Source organism: Carcharhinus amblyrhynchos, chromosome 18 (assembly GCF_965287045.1).
Source record: "Carcharhinus amblyrhynchos chromosome 18, sCarAmb.v2.hapA, whole genome shotgun sequence".
NCBI classification, from domain to species: Eukaryota; Metazoa; Chordata; class Chondrichthyes; order Carcharhiniformes; family Carcharhinidae; genus Carcharhinus; species Carcharhinus amblyrhynchos.
In genome coordinates this window covers 15,443,976-15,465,029 of record NC_137341.1, presented here as the reverse complement: position 1 = coordinate 15,465,029, position 21,054 = coordinate 15,443,976, and the positions used below count along the sequence as shown (strand labels likewise).

Below are 21,054 nucleotides of genomic sequence, written 5' to 3'. Positions count from 1 at the left end.
AAAATCCACATAGACACAGGGAGAATATACAGATTCCACACGGGCAAAAACCCAAGGCCAGAATTGAACCTGGGTCCCTGGAGTGCTAACCACTGTGCCACCATGGCAACCCCTTGTACAACTGTGGATGGCAAACTGGGAGAGGCTGCATCTGCTTCAGCCAGGGAGAAGTTTGTGATCACCAGTCACCTTCACTGCCATTGCAATGCCATCCTCATCCTCACTCAGAGGTTGCTGTTCTGGCTGAGTGCTGTGGCAGATTTCATGAGGGCATCCTTACTGACCAACAGACAGCTCATAAATTGTTCCTTATTCAGATGGGAGAATTGTCCTTGAACACTATAAAAATACATGGCTGAGAACCCTTTTGCCCCCTTCCTCCTCCCTCTTCCAGCAACCTGCCCTGCTCTGTGTCACCTCTGCTCTACCCTCCTGGTATGCTGGCACTCATGTCAGGGAGCAAGTGGCCTGTGTAGAATTCCTGAAGCCAGTACAGAGTTCTTCAGCTCATGTCACATTGGATTTCAACATGTTTCAGGAATTCTGGAAGTATCAAGCACTTAAACAATCCCAGCAAGAGCCAGTAAAATCAATCAGCAGCTAAAATAATTGTCGATCTCTTTAGATCGTACTGGTGAGGTGTCCAATCTGCGGCTAAATGCATGTTCATGGCTCCTGCTCTGACCAAAACTGCATGAAACTACATAGGATTGTGAACGTAGCCCAGTCCATCACGCAAACCAGCCTCCCATCCACTGATTCCATCTACTCTTCCTGCTGCCTCGGAAAAGCAATCTGCATAATAAAGGACCCCACGTATCCTGGACATTCTCTTTTCCACCATCTTCCATCAAGAAAAGGACAGAAAAGTCTGAGATCATGTACCAACCAACTCAAGAACATTCTCTTCCCTGCTGCCATCAGATTCTTGAATGGGTTTACCATATATTAAGCTGATCATTCTTAACACCTCAGCTATGACTGTAACATTACATTCTGCACCCTCTCCTTTCCTCCTGCCCTATGTACTCTATGAGTGGTATGCTTTGTCTGTATAGCATGCAAGAAACAATACTTTTTACTGTATACCAATACATGTGACAATAATAAATCAAATCAAGTCAAATCAGAAATTTGGGATGTGTTTAAGAGATGGCGTTGCCAGCAGTATTGAGCTCAAACTGAGTGCAATGACTTTGAATCAGTGATATGCAATCTGCAATGTGTCTAATCCACATTCCTTCAGTGGGTGCTCCCTGCACAGGCTAACACCATTACCAAAACAGTGTCTGGTGTGACTTGCAACAAAGCGCGTTATGGCCGACATTTTGGAACTGAAATAGCCCCCATGCTGCTATAAAGCCAGGCTGAAATTTGTGACCCGTACCTTTCAGTATAGTCATGTCTATCTTGGGCTTGATTTCAGGCATGGGGTAGTTAGGATGGTCACTTGCCATCCTGTGGCTGGACGACAATCCGTACGAATACGCTGACTTCTCCAATGGACCGCAACATCGGACACATGAAGATTGGACTGTCTGCTTTTGATAGCGAAGTCTTTTCGACGAGACGGCAGCAGCCAGCAAGGAAACAATCAGAGCAATAGAAGCTTTCATTTTTCAACAGCAGAATAACCTGTGCAAAGGAGGATACAGAAAATAATCAACATTTGTCCCTGCCAGTACCCATAAAACAGGATAAGGCTGCCAACATTCCTGCATTGTCCTGCAATCTCCAAGGATTAAAGATTAATGTCCTGCTATGAGCAGAGGCCCTGGAGAAAAGGCATAGTGGCATTTTAAAAATGAGCCTTTTTTCTGTAGTTATTCATTATTAAAATACTGCTGATGGGAAGAAATCACTGGTTGACAGTTACTTTTCATCCAATCGGTGAAGTGCACACCAGGCAATCAAAAGTGGGCAAGTGGGATTGGAGAAGTTGATGGCTTGGAGTCATGTGATGTTACCTGCAGTAACATGTCCAATCCAAATTGGCAACCTTTAAACTAAGATACAGGCCTTCGAACACAACCAATGCCGCTGCAGCTTCCTGCTCACTGTTCTGCTCTGTTACAAACTTAAAGAGTACGTTGCTTCTCATGCAATCTCTTTATTAGAACTGAATTTAAACATGGCTGTCTTTGACTGTGCCTCATGGCAGAGGTCACATGATCATGGCAAGCCAGGTAGGACTTTAGTACATGATTGCCATAAGAACACAAGACATAGGAGCAGACGTAGACCATTCAGCCCATTGCACCTGCATTCAATGGTATCATGACTGATCTGATATGATCATCAACTCTACTTTCCTGCCTTATCCCCATAATCTTTGATTCCCTTACTGATTAAAAATCCCAAATATCCTCCTTATCATAATGAACAAAACACAAATTTGTATGCCTAAATTACCTAAATTACTCAATACACACAGAGCTCTCATGCGTTAATAAATTGTTCATTATTCTCATCAGTCTCTGCACATGTATTGTTAGCACTGCTGCTTCACAGCGCCAGGGACCCATCTTTCAGACTGTGGAAGTAAGCTGGAGCACCCAGAGGAAACCCACTCAGGCATGGGGAGAACATGCAAACTCTCCACAGACAATGAGCCAATCTGAGTATTGAACCTGGGTCCCTGATGCTGTGAGGCAGCAGTGCTAACCACTGTGCCACTGAAAGGGTAGGCAGCAGTGAAAATCACCCAAGGAATCATCAAGAAATCAACCAAATCTAGACCAGATGTATACAATCGTAACTAGAGAAGCTGATATATGGAAAGTAGTCCATCCTAAAGTAATCCATCGTCACACCACAAATATAGCAAAAAAGCTACTGAAGCTAAAATTGTTAATAGATGTGAATTAAGCTGGAATGGCAAAAAGCCACATTTCTATTTGAAAAGACTGCCAAACCAGAACCGTGCATTGGAGAGGCTCATTAGGGTATAAACTTCACCTCGATCATACATGGTGAATGTGAATGACCAAATACGTCAGCACAAACGGTATGGACTGCAAAGGCTCAAGAAGACAGCTCACCACCATCTTCACAAAGGCAGTAGGAGATGGTCAATAAATGCTGGCCTAACCAGTGAACCAGTGAAGTCCAGATTTCTCTGAATGAACTTAAAAAAAAGACAGGCATATGCAAACTACTAGAGAAGCTTCTTGTTCACTGCAGATAGGCTGATCAGAAAGGTAGGATCTCACCAGCTGCACAGGGTATAGAATGGCCATCGCTCTCAGGCATCCACCAGTCTCCAACAATGGAAATAGAACAATGCCAACAACAACAAGTGCTACAGCGATGACACTGCCCAGTGATGAAAATATCATTCAAACAGCAAATTACAACACGGATGCATACCACTGTGGGACTTGCATGATTTAATGATGGTATATACAGTGAAAGTAGAGTAAACTTTATTTAGTAGTTACATTAACACTGCAATGAAATTAGTGTAAAATTCTCCTAGTCATCACATTCAGCATCTGCTTGGGTCAATGCAACTAACCAGCACATCTTTCAGAATATGGGAGGAAACCAAAGCATTCGGAGGAAACCCAAGCAGACACGGGGAGAACATGCAAACTCCACACGGACAGCATTGGCTGTGCTAAATTCTCCCTCAGTGTACCCGAACAGGTGCCGAATTGTGGCAACTAGGGGATTTTCACAGTAATTTTGCTGCAGTATTCATGTAAGCCTACTTATGACACTAATAAATAAGCTTAAACTTCCATTCAACTGCAGAAAGTGTGGAGATATTGCATTGAGTTGAATTTTCCAATTCTTTGTGCAGTTGATTTCTTCACTCATGAACTGAAGGCCATTGTCACTTATCACAATGACTGCAATACTGTAATGACTGAAATGTGCTTTTGGGAATTCCACAATCTCACTATAGTCATTGAAGTCAGCTGGTCCAACTCCCAATAGTCAAAATAACTGCCTCCAGTGATTAGATAATCAGTACCTGCTGGAGTGAAAACAATCTCCTACCAGCTTAAAAACTCTGAAGAACAAAGAACAAAGAACAACCCAGCATGGGAAACAGGCCCTTCAGCCCAACGAGCCCGCGCCACCATCTTAACAAAGCATTTTCCTACACCTACCTTGACCCGTGTGTATGCTTATGGTACCCCTATTGTAACCATATTCAGGGGAGAATAGTTTAGGGACAATTTGTTACACCAATCAGCCTAAGAGCACATCTTTGGGGTGTGGGAGGAAACTGGAGCACCCGGAGGAAACCCATGCAACCACAGGGAGAATGTGCAAACTCCCACAGACACTGGCCCAAATCCATGTGTTTGCACAGCTAGCAGTGATAGTCACTGAGCTGTTGTGGTGCCCATCTGCTGGTCCAGTTTTAAGCACACACATCAACACGAAGTACTAGGCCACTCTCGAAACATCCAAGAGCAGCCCACGCACGACCCCCGAGTGCATGCCTCTCGTTAGACAACAAGGCGGACTCTGATGGCTGTGTAACACCTCTCTCACTCCCCTGTCACTAATCATTGAGGCACTCATCCATCCCTTTCCACCTCCTATCCCCTCCCAACCCATAAGAAGTGTCATATAGACTCAAAGCATTAACTCTGTTCCTCTTTCCACAGATGCTGCCAGGCCTTCTGAGCTTTTCCAGCATTTTCTGCTTTTGTGTCAGATTCCAGCATCTGTAATATTTTGCTTATATTTTAGTGATGTAAGTAGAGGGATAGTTATTGTTCAGGGCACCAGCAAATAGCATCCAGCTCTTCCCATAAAAATAGTCATGAGATTTTCACATCACCTTAAAAGGGCAGACAGAGCCTACAATTTAACATCCCATCCAACCGACAATACAACACTCCCTCCTGACCGCACAGGAGTGCCAGCCCAGATATTTCTGCTCAAGTCTCTGGTGTGGGATTTAATCTCACAACTATCTGACTCTGGAGAAACAACCTGCCAACGGAGGCATACCTAACACTGAAAGAAAGCTAAGTGCCCAATAGGCAAGAACTTTGGAGATTTTCCTGCCCGTTTTTTTAGGTGAACTTAGTTGGTTGGATTTCAAGCAATCTCTGCTTCACAGAATCCACTGGGGGATTCAAGCCGACAGTGGGGGGTGGGTGAGGCCTAATCCCACCAAAAGGCATGCTGAGCTGGCAACTGTCCATGCGCACTGGCCTCCCCATTGCCAGCCTCTCGATCGCCGGCCTCCTGATAGCTTCCCTGACATCCCCCACATCCCGCCCACTCGAAGGCCAGCCCCAATCAGCACCCTCATTCCCCACCGATTGCCGTGCAATGTGCACAGTGGTTCCCCCCACCCCCACCACCACCCATCTGCCCAACCCCCAGAAAGCTCAGCCTCCTCAGGCCCTGCTCTTTAGGCACTGCCCAGTGGGCACTGCCAGGGTACCCAGTGGCACTGCCCAAAGGGCAGCCCCCTGCCCTCAACCTCCCGGAAAGGCCTCAATGGCCTCTACCCCCACCAGTGAGGCCATTACATCTGGCCTCCATTGATTGGGACCATTTTTAATCCCCCCTGGTAGTAACATCTCTCAGCAGGGTAAGGGAGGAGAAACATTAGCAAGCCCGGATGATACTGTCCCGGGTACACTGAGATTCAAATGCTGACAATGAAATAGTAAACAACCTTGCACTGTTTCCGAGCACGAGGCTGATTCCACCATAAAAAATGGCCCAGGAAATGTGTGACCAGCAATTCCCATTCCAGCCTGCCTGCCCATTTGCCAGCTCACTACACTAGTTAAGCAGCAGGCTGGCAAAACTGTGCCCCAATTCTTTGGAGTGAAGAGGGCACACTGAGAAGTTACAGTACCTTTGCTCACCCTATTTGTAATTGCAACACTACATCCTGCACCCTCTCCTTTCCTTCTCTCCGATGTACTCTGTGAACGGTATGCTTTGTCTGTATAGCACGCAGGAAACAGTACTTTTCACTGTATCCCAATACATGTGACAATAATAAATCAAACCAAATCAGATTAATTGGGAAAAAACTGCAATGAATTTGGGTTATGCGTGATAACCAAAACTAATGTGACCGGATGTGCTTCTTCTTAATCCACATTTCCCTATTGATTGGGTTCAGACTTGCTGTAAAAATCTGCATTTGTTCAATGACAAATATGCTGAGAATTTATAACCCTAGAGGAGGCCTTGTGGCGCAGTGGGTAACATCCCTGCCTCTGAGCCAGACGCTCCAGTTTCAAGGCCCATCTCAGGACTTGATGGCTGAAAGAAAGTGCGTTCATAATGCAGCCAAAGGGGTTAAGTGTCAACCTGCAAAAAATACTTCCAACACACGAATAGCAGGCAATAAGAGGGGGAGAGATTCCTGGTCAGCTCCACTTAATGTGGAGCTCAAAACAGAAGACTCCAGCAATTTGTTCAAAGAATAACTGGCTGCGGAGACACAAAAGTCTGCCTTAGTGCACCATTAAGATCATAGAATCCATACAGTGCAGAAAAAGACCATTCAGTCCATCAAGTCTGCACCGACCACAATCCCACCCAGTCCCTATTCCCGTAACCCCACACGAGGGTCAATTTAGTGTGGCTGATCAACCTAACCCACACATCTTTGGAGTGTAGGAGGATGCCAGAGCACCCAAAGGAAACCCACACAGATACAACGAGAATGTGCAAACTCTACACAGACAGTGACCTGAGGCCGGAATTGAACCCAGGTCCCTGGCGCTGTGAGGCAGCAGTGCTAGCCATTAGGTGCAGGAAGAGAATTACAATGGAATCAACCTAGGCCAATGTTCTGTGTTACGGTCAGGAAGTAAAATCTTGGCCTTCGAGGTTATTGAAGGGGAATCCCTCAAGAATATTTTTTTTCTAAATATGTTATACAGATGATACCAAATTGTTTGAGGATGGTCTTAAAGTGATTAGAAAATATCAGCACTGATGGCAGTGGACCCGAGCTACGGCGTCTGCCAAAAGTTGCGGAGAAAATCTTCCTGTTTGCAATCCGACACAAGAACCGATTCCAACTGCAGTTTAAAAAACACAGCACTTACAGATTGTTTATTGCCTGCCTTTCATACCCTGGGGCAAAGACTGTACACAGAGTTTGGTATTTATGAGAACAGGGATTTAAGGCTATTTCTCTTTAAATGGGAAAAAGGGCAGTACATTTTCCAAAGATTAGAAAGTAATATCGGGAGGTCATCTGTTCCAGTTCATTTGGTAATAAGAGAGGGGTGAATTGTTTGGATAATCAGATGTGGTACATTGTAAAAATATAATCAGGAAATATAACAAACCATCTAATATTTGTCTCTTCAACCTGTTCAATGACAAACTTCCCATATTTGTTGATGACTCTATTAGTCATGTCAATGTAATGTCTCATTTTGTCACATTATTATCATTATGGTCTGTGAGCTCACCAACCTCAAAGTGAAGTACAAACATCAGCATTGCTCTAATCTGTCTCTATCACCCGCTCTTTGAAAACCATCAAGGTCTTTTGTTTCTTCTCAGGATGGAGGGTGATCGCTTACGCTCTGCTTCAATTGGTCAGCTGGCCGAGAAGTCCAGTGCATGATCTGAAGACCCAGCCACACGCAAGTGGTGTTTGAAGGGTCGGGTAGACGGATTCTTTGGCGACCCGTGTGCTCTCTCTGATGTGTTGACTTTGCCTCTATACTTTCCCAACAAAGATGCTCAATGTGTCCGGTTCCTTCCCGAATGAGACTTCTATGTTTTGGCCAGCCTGATCACATGACAAAGACTCCCATGAATGTTGGACATGGTCTGAGGACTTTCCTATTTGGGAGTCTTGCATCAGGGATACAATTGATGAGTCTGGTAGGGGCGGCACAGTGGCTAGCACTGCAGCCTCACAGCTCCAGGGACCCCTATTAGGTCACGCTATCAGAGTCTGCACGATTTCCCTGTGTCTGCGTGGGTTTCCTCCGATTTCCTCCCACAGTCCGAAAGATGTGCTGGTTAGATGCAATGGCCCTGCTAAATTCTCCCTCAGCGTACCCAAACAGGCACCAGAGTATGGCGACGAGGGGATTTTCACAGTAACTTCATTGCAGTATTAATGTAGGCTTACTGGTCAAACTAATAAATAAACTAAAAACACCATCGAGAACACCCTTCCTGCATCTACTCTGTCTAGTCATGTTAGAATTTTATAGGTTTCCATGAGATCCCCCCCACCATTCTTCTGAATTCCAGTGAATATAATCCAATCAACCCAATCTCTCCTCATACATCAGACCCACTATCCCAGGAATCAGTCTGATGCTGCTACTCTATAGAAGAATAGATAACCACTTCATGCACCTACACATGGGCTGGTGTAAAAAGAAAAGAAAGATGTTGCCCAAATTCTTCCAAAAAAGTGTTGAATTTGCGGGAAAACTGGAGTAATTCATGCTGGTGTTTTTTCAGTGGGAGTTCACACTAGGATCTCCCACATTCTATGCAATGCAGCGGCTGCTAAAATGAACATCATTAGATTTCAGGAGTGGTTCTATTCCTGCTGAAGAGACTGAAACCAGTGTGCCTCTGCATATGCGCAGTGGCCCCGAAGTGTCAACCTCTCGATCGCAGACCAGATTGGATCCCAGCAGTGCTGCCCTGAACCCCACCCCATGGCCCGATCGTGGCTCCCCATCCATTTTCAGGCCTGCCCCAATCCCCAGCGACCCTCGTTCCCCCCACCCAGCAATGATGATCCCCCTTGCAGCAGATCCCCCCCCTGGCTGACAAACACCCCCCAGCCCACCCCAATCACTAGCCTCCCTCCAGCCCCCATCAATGGCAGTGTGGCAGTGAGAGTCCCATCCCCACCGATCGCACTCTAAGCAACTCCTCCCCCCCAACTACTAGGCTTTGCACAGTGTGCCGGGGGCCCAGGCTGGCATTGCCAGGGTGCCCATGTTCAGGTGGCACCATCCCCCACCACCCGACCTACTGGAGGCCCCAGTTGCTCGCCTTCACTCCAGCGGGGTCGGGCTGCCAGCTCCCCGAACGTGGGGAGCCACTGTAATCCCCACTGGAGTGAAACAAATCTGGCAAGGTGGGAGATGCAAGCGGGCCGGGGGAATTCAGTTCCAGGTTGGCTAATAGCATTTAAATAGTATGTAATGTGCCATTTAAATGCTGGCCCCCACACCCAGTCAATTTCCAGTGCTGCGCAGATGCTGCCAGACATCCAGGTCTGGGAGACACAAGCGTGGAGTAAACGCTCGCGGGAACTCCACAAATCGGCCAACGTGCAATTCTCCAGGCCTGTTACAGTGAAACATTATCGCAGTGGGATGGGAGAATGGCAGCCGTTGCCTGTCTAGGGCACCTTTCTCGCTCCACTCAGTCCCACAGTGAAATGTCAGCCTAGATAATGTGCTCAAGCCTCTGAAGCAGAAGATAGAACATTCTGGCCAGAGGTTAGAAAGCAACCAACTGAGCCAAGCCAGCAATAGTCTCTTTAAGATAAACTGCACGTCTTCAGGCTGTGTATACAGTCAGATGTACTCTGTACATACAATCCTAAAATAAGCACATTGCTGGCATCGTTCCAATGTTTGTAAATTGGTACTGAAATCACATCACACTCTGTGTATTATCTGATGGTATAATCATTCCTCTTAATGTAAGTCTGATTAGAAAAATGCTTTGGCCCATGAGAGTTATTGGACTAGAAAAGGTTAGACTAAGCTTTATTAATCCTAACCCACTAGGATAACTGAAGGGGTGTCAGCAGAGTTAGAATGAGCAAATCTTGCAGATGTTGTGAAAATAAAATGCAACGTGGCATAAATGATTGGTAGTGGAAGAGGTTGGGTGAAGTATGAATTTGAAAAATCAGTCCAGGAGAAGCTTTGAAATAAGCTCATTCTTAGGAAATTACCATGCTCCCACTTACTCTCCCCTTCCCTTCCTTTCTGCCCTTTTCTTTCCCTTCAACTTTCAAGGGACATCTTGTCAAATACACGAATGGGATAGGAATAGAGGGATATGGTCCCCGGAAGGATAGGGGGTTTTCGTTCTGATGGGTAAAAGTCTGTTAGAAGTTTGTAAGATTATGAGAGTCAAGGACAGAGTGGATAGTCAGAAGCTTTTTCCCAGGTGGAAGAGTCAATTACTAGGGGGGCATAGGTTTAAGGTGTGAGGGGCAAGGTTTAAAGGAGATGTACGAGGCTAGTTTTTCACAGAGGGTGGTGGGTGCCTGGAACTCGCTGCCAGAGGTGGTAGTGGAAGCAGATATTAAAGTGGCATTTAAGGGGCACCTTGACAAATACATGAATTGGATGGGAATAGAGAGATACAGTCCCTGGAAGGGTAGGGGGTTTTAGCTAAGTCGGGCAGCATGGTCGGTGTAGGCTTGGGGTGGGTGCCAAAGGGCTTGTTCCTGTGCTGTAATTTTCTTTGTTCTTTGGGCAGCATGGTCAGTGAAGGCCTGAAGGGCCAAAGGGCCTGCTCCTGTGCTATAATTTTCTTTGTTCTTTGTTCTAACACACTCCCTACACTTGATTTGTATCCTTCCTCTTTCTCAACTCTTCCGTCATCCCTTTCCCTCACTTTGTGCATTTTGGGTCTCTACATTTAAGAAAAGATATATTTCCATTGGAGATGGGTACAGAGAAGGTTTACTATATTGTGGGGTCCCTGGGATGACACGGTTGTCCCACGATCAAAGGTTGAACAGATTGGGCTTATATTCTCCAGAGTTTAGAATAATGAAGGGTATTCTCATTGAACCTGCAAAATTTTGGAGGGGACTTGACAGGATGGACAATTAGAGAGCTGGTGGGATTTTCTGGCCATGCTCATTCCAACAGTCAGAAAATTCCTGCCCAACATCAACAGACCTTTGCATAGTGCAGGATGGGAAAATTCCCCCCACTGTTTCCACTGGTTGGGGAAACACAGGGATGCACTCTCAGGATAAGAGGGTTATTATGAAAGACTGTGATGAGGAGCAAATCACTTCATCCAAAGGGTTTTAGAGTTCTCCATCCCAAAGAGTTGCGGGTACTCCATCATTGAATACATGTAAAAATGGGATAGACAGGGTTTTGGGCTTTCTGGGAATTATAGAATATAAGGAGGGAGCGGGAAAATGGAGTTGGAGCCCAAGATCAGGCATGGTCATAATGAATGGTGGAGCAGGCTCAATGGGCCATATCCCTTGCTGCTATTTCTTGTGTTCTTGCGTTCCCCACCCTCGCTTTTTGGTCCCAGGCTAGATTGAGTTCTTATCAGATCTCACCTAGTGCTATTCTCTGGTCTGAGGGTAGGGTGGAAACAATAATTCAGGGTGCCGTGCTATCTATGCAGCACTCCCAGCTGGTCAATGTACAGCTGAGGACATGGTGAGACTCAGTTTTGATACTTTCTACTGCCCTTCCCCAGCCATCCCCAACCCCTCTCTTGGTGTGCACACATGAAGGATGGTCACTCTGCCGAGGGACTCAACATCCAGAGACCATGAGGACAAGAGGGGAGAAAATTCTGGGAAAAGCGGGGTAAATTCAATTGGGCCTGAAAATAGGGGGAAGGGGAGATCATTCTGCATGATTACCCCGGTGACCCGCCTTGTTGTGACATCAGCACACAAACTTGGGGGGGGATGGTGGAAGATCTCGGGTTTTATTTGGCGGAGGCCAGTTTAGGGGCACGGACTGTTCATCCAGCAGTGAGGATACGTCAGCTGCAAGCAATGAAAGAACTAACTTCACAAAGAAAATCAAAGAAAAAGGCTTAGTAAAGAAACTTCATTACACCAATATTGAGGCCGTGCCCTGAGCCACACCAGCTCCCTACAATCCCCATCTGCTTTTTATTTATACTTGTCTACCAGATCAGCTGATCCTCATGGCATGTTACCACTGGTTACATTATAACAGATAAAGTTTATTTATTAGTCACAAAGAGGCTTACATTCACACTGCAATGAAGTTACTGTGAAAATCCCCTAGTCACCACTCTGCGGCACCTGTTCGGGTACACTGAGGGAGAATTTAGCATGGCCAATTCACCTAACCTGCATATCTTTGCAGTTTGGGAGGAAACCGGAGCCTCCCGGAAGAAACCCACGAAGACATGGAAAGAACGTGCAAACTCCACACAGACAGTGACCCAAGCCAGGAATCGAACCCAGATCCCTGGTGCTGTGAGGCAGCAGTGCTAACCACTGTGCTACCGTGCTGCCCCAATGTTATCATTGGTTACATTATAACATGGGCAGGAGGTTGAGGCGAATGGAGATAGATTGAGGAGGTTGGTGGGAGGTTGGAGGGCAGTGGGGAGATGGAGTTTGGGATTGAGGAGGAGAGGCTGAGGTTTGGCTAGGTCACCTTTAAGGTTTGGCACCTCAAAATTAAACACTGTGCACTTATAATTCTCTTGAATGTAAACAAACATGTTATCAGCAGTTTGACTTTTTAATTATACCCTAAAGTAGACAGGATTCTGATGATGTACTGTGTTGAGAATCTTGGACCTCATCACAATTAAAATAAGAAAGACTACAAACCAGGGGTGTTGCAAAATGGGGTATTATCGTTTGTTTTATCTCTCCTGCAATATTTGGGAACGAAATCCCCATTTGTCGCAAAGATGTTACTTACAGAAAGATTTACAAATCTCTGCCCCATCCTAGTTTCACCCTCCCCTGTGCCATCCTGTTTTAAATCTAGCAGAACCCTGTGTGATTAACATTTCCCTGGGAATGAGGATTTCCAATCAGCCATAGTAACTTTGGTCAAAAAACAATCTATTGAAATTCCAGAGAAACAGCCTTAAAGGACTTTTCCCATAAAGGGCCTTTACAGAAACCCAATCCCACAATACCTTCTAAAAATGATTTCACATGAAATTTTGTTGTCGTACTTTTTTGCTGCTGGAATTTCATACTTATGAATTGTTTTCTCACTTGATTTGCCAGTTCCTTTCACAACTCAAACAACAATTAGGATTTGAAAAAAATATATTATTTGCACATTTATTGTAACATACTATGGGACCTGTGGAAAGATTCTAAATTCACAATGTACAATCAAATTGTATGACAGTAAGTTAGTATCAAAGATGAGAGAATGGTAAGGCTGTATTAGCTACAGAGTTGAATTGTTTTGTGAATGTCAATTTCTTTGAAGACATTTTCCTAATTTGCTCTGTGATTAATTATCATTCGAGAATCAGCATTGGGCCTCAAATTTTACCATCACTACAGTCACTCTGCTGAAAGCATATAAGTGTAATGAAAGAAAAACAAAATCTACATTTATGCAGCACTTTTTACAATGGCCCAAATTGCTTCACAACCAATTATGTACCTTTGAGTTGTAGTCACTGGTCTAACGTAGGCAATGTTAACAAATGGCAGAGCAGACTCAAGGGGCCAAATGGCCAATTCCTGTCCCTAATGCATGTATCATTTGGATTGATGACTTGAGCTCAGCTCGATGGCCTGTCTCATCCATAATTATCGAACAGATAGAGAGTAGAATCATGGCTGGAGTTCTGTTTGTTTTGTTGTTTATGAAAGTTTGTGGAGTGTGATTGCCAGGACAAGGGTACATAATGGACTCATAGTGAATCAATAACCTGTGTTACACTGCACATGCTTCTCAAGCATCTTTTCCATTGACTTCAATCTTGTCGTTTTGCTTACTTTTGTCTTATTCCACTCAATCCTCGTCTTTGAGTTTTTTCAGGTATTGAAATATCATAATATAGATATTTAAGATATATTGTAGTGAGAAGTAGTAATCAACAGAATCTTCAGGCTAGCCAATCAAGAAAACACAGATACAATTGTGAGTTTTCAGTCTTTGTCCTCCTCTGGCCTCTTAGAGCTTGTGTCAAACAGAGACACCTGAGGGCTCCAATGCTTCTCACTGACAGTGAAAATCAATGTTGTTCAATCATTCCATTTCATTAGTCAGGCATATTTGATCTTTGTTCCCTATGAGTTTAAAATAGAACCAAATATACCCCTTGTGTGAAGTAATTATATTGAATAATATCACAGTTTATCTAGATTATAAGTTTTGAATCTTTTCCCAAATATTAATTTATTGTCACCATGTCTAAATGGTGCAATGTGCAGAACATATTAATGAGAACTGAGACAGGCACCAAAATCAGTGTTACAGTCTGCACAGTGTTAGAAATAAATACTGGGATATTTTCCGGTCAAATTGTACGCTGCTGGTGAAGCAAAATTTGCCCCCTCCAGTTTGTGTAATAGTCACATTGCAATCACCGATAGGGTGCACATACAAATTAACACAGCATTATATAGTTGCTGTTTCTCTTAATATCAATGACTCATGCTGCATTTATAGCAGACAATCTTGGTAACCAACTGACAGCAATGTGTGTTATCATTTTACCTGGCTCTTCCTGTGATTGTTCGCTGAATTGATTGGTGAATCTTGAAAGGAGAATAAATATCATGCATGATTGGGGGTGGAGGGGGGGAAACAAGTACAGTTGGTGAGAGGGAGAATAAGGGTCCCGGAAACAGAAGAAGAACAATGACTTCTCTTCCTGGCTCTGAATTTCTCCCCTGTTATTAAAAGCAGGCTCCCTTCTGAGAGGCCTCTCAACCCTTCTGACCCCCATGTCAAAGTCCAGAGCCGTTCCCCATCAAATACAAAACTTCTGTCCGCTCCCCCAACAGTACTGAACAAAATGTTTCCACTACTCAACAGCAGCAAAAGAAATTCAAAATCACCTCAAAGTTAAATGCTGTTCCTTTTATGTAGCTCTCACGCTGGCGTCCCTTATAACAGCTAAACATATGTTCATCTGGGAGTGATTAAGAAAGTGCATTACCTGAAGCTGGAGTGTCTAAAATGGCAAATCAGATGCCAAATGCGAAACTGCTTGATTTTGTCAAGATTTGCCCCCTCTGCATGTTCCCAGCACACACATGGCACACACACATACCAGCACCCTTCCAGCCACGGAACACTGCTCAGACCATTGCTCTGAAGTTTTGGGGTTCCTTGGTGCGGCACATTGCAGCCTCGTGGAGCTGGAACCTGCAGCCTCTCTTTCCATCAGAGTTCAATGACAAAACAGCTGTAAGCAATTTGTCTGTGCTTATTAAATTTCAATTTCTGTCATTGAGCTCAATCTAAAAGCACCATAAATAAAACCCTCTGACACTCCTCCATCCCACGAGTTAAGCTCTAAGTCTCATTCAATGAGATAGTCATTCAAACAGATAGCATGCCATGACACATTCCTTGTATGCAAATTCTCAAGTCACCTGAATGTTCTTCCTTCAGCACTGACTTGATAGATCTTGCTTCACTTTACCGGCTTCTCAAGCATCCCACTTTATTTATCTACTCCATGTCTTTTCTGGTTAGTGTAGTGATTGTGTTCTTCACTCCTTTCCTTGCTGCGTTCTTGGTTAGCTGTAACATCTTTTCATTTCGAGGAAGGCTCTATCAGCTGTCCGGTGCTCCCTCTGACTTGCCTGCTGAGCACCTCCAGTCTTTTTCCGTTTTGTCTCAGGTTACCGGCAGCTGCAGTATTTTACATTCGTTGACTTGCTCTCATTGGCTGAATTCCTTCCTTTCTCAGCCCTGGAGCGGCTTTCTGTGCTGATATTTTCTCATGTTCTCTCACGCTTTGAAGAGCAAAAAGCAATTCCAAACATCACTTAATCAGCCGCTGGACCCCACCCAGATTTAAGGAGGGGATTGGAGGGGGGGGGAGGTTCTATTCCATGTGTTTGCTTTTTAATGAGACATACCCTCCGGCACAATTTTCCCCGTTGCTTCTCATACTCACAATGTGTTTTCCTTTTCATTCCACTATCAGATGTGTAAACAGGTTTCTACATGTTCACCTCCTCAGATCCATTTACCTCTCAGTTCTGTAAACATCGGGAGGATTATTCCTGTTACACAGGTGTTGCACATGAGGGATTTCACGTCTCATCAGCTTCTATCCTGTGCAAATGACTTTTACAAATGCTTGGCATTCAACCCCAATAACACCCCTCGATCCTGGAGATCAGGGATATCCTTCCCCCAAATTTTCTATAACACTTGCAGTCTCCAAGTAAGTTCTCCCAGCAGCAAGGTTCCATCCCGATGGCAGCATTCATTTAAACCTTGTGGGCAGGAAATTGATGGTCAGATTTCCTGAAGTAGGAACCAGAGTTTACCATTTCGCTCCTTGAGCCTCTTCTGCATCATTCAATGAAATCACGGCTGATCCATACCTTAACTCTATCTACCCACCCTTATTCCTTGCCCCACCCCCAAAATCTCCTAGTGGGTGAATTTGCACACAAGAAGGACATAAAAATTAATCTGCAAGCTCTTACTGCTGAAATACATGGCCGGAATTCTCCAAAAAAAATTCAAAGTGTCAAGTTTGTGTGAAAACTGGTGTAATTTGTATTAGTTTTTTCAGTGGGAGTTTGGAGAAGAATCTCCCACACTCGGTGCACTGCAGAGGTCACTAACATGTATCTCATTAAAATACAGTGGGAAGGGATTATTCCCAATCACTGGCCTCATTCCCTGCACCACTGACCCCTATGCAGAATGGCAGCTGGACCCCCTCACCCCCATTGATTGGCCCATCAGGCCCACCCCCTTAGCACTGCCCCGAGCCCGATGGGCAACGCCAAAGTGCTCCCTGTGCATTGGCACTTTGCCCCTTAGGCAGTGCTGGGGGCACAGGCTAGTACTGCCAAGGTGCCAATGTCTAGGGGGCATTTTCCCCCACCTCCCAGTCCTCGATTGCACCCTCCCTTCAGTACAGCAGGGTTCGGTCTGCTAGTTCTCCGAAAGTGGGGAGCTAGTGTACTTCCCCACTGGAGTGAAACACTCTGGTGGGACGGGAGATGCAAGTGGAGACTTCACTCTCGAGCCTACTAATCACATTCAAATAATATTAACATGGCCATTTAAATAGTCTTTGCGCCTCCCTGCTGATTTCCGGCACAGAGCAGACACCACTGGAAATCAGGTACTGTGAGACGCTAACTCATTAGAGGAATATCAGGCATGAACCTTCTGCCCCGCTGTGCTGGTAGATTAGCATAACAAGGCAGGAAATTTGAGTGGGAGGCTAATAACGTGAATCGCGTCCAGCGTTGGGTCGTTAGGGGAGCAATGTTTGTTATGGGTGAGAGGGGGCGTGTTGACAGATCTCAGTTTATGGGAGATAGGGATGCATGCCTGGCGGTCTGGGTGTTTGTCTGGATAGGGGTCCTTTCCCAGCAAGGTTAGGCTCCACGCCTCACTACACCATCATGAAACTCCCAACTGCCAAAACAATTGACAAGTTTGTAGGAAAATTGCAAAAAGTGTGGGCAGCTCGCTGAAAAAGACCAGAGTGAAACAAACACTCTGGTTTTCAGACGTTTGTTTCACTTAGAATTTTTTTGGGAAGATAGCCCTAATTGTAGGTTAGGTTGATTGGCCATGCTAAATTGACCTTAATGTCAGGGGGATTAACAGGGTAAATGTGGGTTACGGAAATAAGGCATAGGTGGGGTTGTGGTTAGTACAGACTCAATGGGCCAAATGGCCTCATTCTTCACTATAGGGATCCTATGATTCTATTTTACTTAATCTGTCAAAGTAATTAAAAACTGAACAAAGACCTTTCGACTCTCTGAGTGCAAAGCTACAGATTGATTTTCCTGCAAAGACTTGTTGGGAAAAGATTTCTGAATGAAAGATGTAAGCAGTAATAATTGGACATTCTGTGAGATAATCAGAGCTTTAAATATGATAATCATTCCTTGTCCAGAAAATCATTCTGGCGTAAATTTTCTCACCTCACGCATTCAGAAGCATGTTCATTATTGTAATTTTCTAACAGCTTTTCACATAGGCGGTCGTTTGGTACAAGAGAGTGACATTTAGGTGACGTGAATCTTAAGCAGCTAATCACGGCTAAAGGATGTGACCTTTAGAACAACGGTCTGACTGAACCCATCCTCTTTACCATGTATTGCATCGACACTTCAACAAGTTTCTGTTTTTGGCTTTGATCTTAGTCAGAGTGTGAGGAGCAGTAGACAAGCGTGCTTGCATTGAATTAAGTAACTTGAACTGGCAATGCATTAGTTCCAAGCTGGTAAACACTTGCCCGTTTTCACTTTGAATTAAATCGGGTTCCTTGGCAAAAAAAGACAAAGCATGTCACGCATCCATACACGTTTCCTGTCACCTGCTTTTCCCTATAAATTCCTACACCCATATTTAGAAAGATCTTGTGGCACAGTGGGTAATGTTCTGACCACTGGGAAAGAAGCTCTGAGTTCAAATCTCACTTCTGGACTTCATGGCCACAAAAGATGAATGCATGATGTGTTCAAAGAGCTTGATTATCAGAAGGCAAGTCCTCAGTAAAGATTGAGAGCATATTAAGACCCAGGCCAGAAACTCCAAGGTGTTTTGTGAAGTTTGCCTAGACCCTATGTTTGACTTGATTTTGGCATTGGTGAGTATATTTCACTCCAGGTATGATTCAACTGACCCACTAGGAATCTTTGATCAAACAAAGTTTATTTAAGAACACCGTTAGAATATAACAAAAAGAATTAGCATAACTTTTGCCAATTACAAGGCTGAAACGTGATATAGTACAATTCTTAACAGCTAGCTACCTCTCTTGTTCCAACAGTACCCCAGAGACAAACACTCTTCTTCAAGATTAGTTAGTACTAAAACAAGTATGCTCATGTGATACTGGATTTCCAGTTTTAACACCTAGGGACAGTTTTCAGAGTTCAGAGACAGTTTTCATCCAAGTGGCAGTTTTCAGAGAAGGGTATATCCTCAAGACAGCAAAGCAGGGAAGTAAGCCTATTCTCTAGCAGCTTTCAGTCTTCTGTTATTGTTCAGGTCATAAACTCCAAAGTTCTTATGGAGCCCGCCTGGATCATCAGTTTTGTCTCTTGAATTTAGCTCGGATAAGCATGATATGTTTAACTCAGGTTTGATTCAAATGACCCACTAGGGAACTTTTATCACACAGTTTATTTAAGAATATAGTTAACATATATAGTAAGAAAATTAGCAAAAACTCTTATCCATTACAAACAAGAAACAAAACAACCACTATAATGTATAGCCCTTAATAAATATATCTAATGTATCCAATCAAACCAATCCCATAGGCAAAAGATCCTTTTCACAGTTTGAACACGGCAAAGATGTGATACTGGACTTGAGACCTTTGGATGAAGTTTGCAGCCTTCTGGATAGACTCAGAACAGTTAGAAGTCAGAACAGCTTCCAAGAATATCAGAGACTCTAGGCAAGTCACCAACAACTGATTTTCCCTCTTCAGAAAGGCAAGACCTCGCTTTCAACTAATCAATAGAATTTCCAAAACTAGGGAGAGAGAGAGAGTTCTTGTCAGCTTGATGCCTCTTCTAAAACTAAAATTCAAACTAAACAGCAGCTTAAACTGAAAACAAAAGAACTCCTGTCACCTAACCTGCCAACCAAGCTTTCTCCTAATAATGCAGAGTCATAAACGTTCCAGTAAAATGAACAAACCCCCATTTAAGCAGCAATAAAGTGACTTTCGTAGACAGCCCAGCAACAGTGAGAAAAACAAACTGAAAAAGTTTGCTTACAACTACAGAGTACATGATTAGAAAAAACACTTCTTAAAGGTAAACTAACAGCACACTTCAGACTTCTGAGAGAGGAAAGGATATCTCTCTCTTTGCAGCTTCCAAAACAGCATCTGGAAATAAATAAGCGGGAATTCTCTGTGAAAGCCTAGCTGTTGTCAGTCATATGAATTGATCAATCAATTATCCCAATGCAACAGAATACTGCATTAGTTCAGATTAAAACTAACATGATGTCAATTATACTGCTTCAGTAACAATTGAGGATACCAACTGTAGACAAAATGGCTCTGACAAAATGCAAGGGACTATTCGAAACATCCAGTGAAACATGATTAAAATACATATCTTAAAGGCACAGTATCATCACAAGCACTTCCTGGTCAGCCATACAGGCAACAACTAATACTGCAGTACTTTGCCAATCATGGGCCAATCCAATAGAAGTCCATGATCACCAATGCCCTCTTGGGGGACTGATATCAGGGGGTGGATGCCCACATTTATAATGGCAACTACCTACATAAACTTGTCTAATGACATTCTTCCCCGACTGACATCGGCAGTTTTCAGTTTAACTGTGAACATACAAATTTATAATATAAAATATAGTTCAGTGGCCATGAAGTGGTCAAAAGGTTGTGAGTTCAAATCTCACTCCAGAGGTTTGAGCACAACATTCAGGCTATCCCATTAATACATTACTAAACTGTATGAGGTACTGAACAGGCATTAAAATGAGACCCCAGCTACCTCCTCAGCCAAACATATTCAATCCCATGGCAATAAAGCAAATGAGCGCCAGCGAGTTCTTCCCATTGCCCTAGCTGATATTTACTTCCCAATCAACAGCATGGAAATAAATGATCCAGTTATTTAATAAAAAGCAAAATACTGCCGATGCTGGAAGTATGAAGTACAGAGCAGAAAATCTTGGAAAACCTCAGCAGGTCTGCCGGCCTTTGTGGAAGAGAAACAGAGTTGTTGGCTGCAATTCTCTGACCTCGCAACCCACACTGCCCACTGCCAGCCAGAACAGAGAGCTTGGTGCTGGGTGGGGACATGGGGCTAGGTGAAGGGTTGAATGACAGGAGGGGTAAGGGATGGGGCTGGGTGAGGGGGTGGGACTGGGTGAAGGGGTGTGTAAGGGATGGAGATGAGTGAGTGATGGGGGAGGATGGGGCTGGGTGAGGCTGGGTGAGGGGGTGGGGCTGGGTGAGGGGGTGGGACAGGGTGAGGGGGTGGGGCTGGGTGAAGGGGTGTGTAAGGGATGGGGATGGGTGAGTGATGGGGGAGGATGGGGCTGGGTGAGGGGTGGGGGAGGATGGGGCTGGGTGAGGGGTGGGGCTGGGTGAGGGGGTGGGGCTGGGTGAGGGGGTGGGACAGGGTGACGGGGTGTGTAAGGGATGGGGATGGGTGAGTGATGGGGC

At 44.5% G+C, this 21,054-nt stretch overlaps 1 protein-coding gene across 6 annotated transcripts in view; it reads right to left on the bottom strand.

Moving 5' to 3' along the window:
- LOC145354870 (complement C1q tumor necrosis factor-related protein 1-like) overlaps window positions 1-21,054 on the bottom strand; it is a 78,157-nt gene that overhangs the window by 4,405 nt on the left and 52,698 nt on the right. For 2 of the 6 annotated variants that reach the window (XM_080206425.1, XM_080206424.1), the window contains one exon: window positions 1,388-1,635. In XM_080206425.1, coding sequence (XP_080062551.1) covers window positions 1,388-1,616 — 229 coding nt within the window. In that variant the 5' untranslated portion in view covers window positions 1,617-1,635. Of the gene's footprint in view, window positions 1-1,387; window positions 1,636-14,949; window positions 14,970-15,274; window positions 15,490-15,804; window positions 15,862-17,812; window positions 17,824-21,054 lie in introns of those variants that run through there. The other 4 variants (XM_080206428.1, XM_080206427.1, XM_080206426.1 and 1 more) reach the window with 4 other exon arrangements.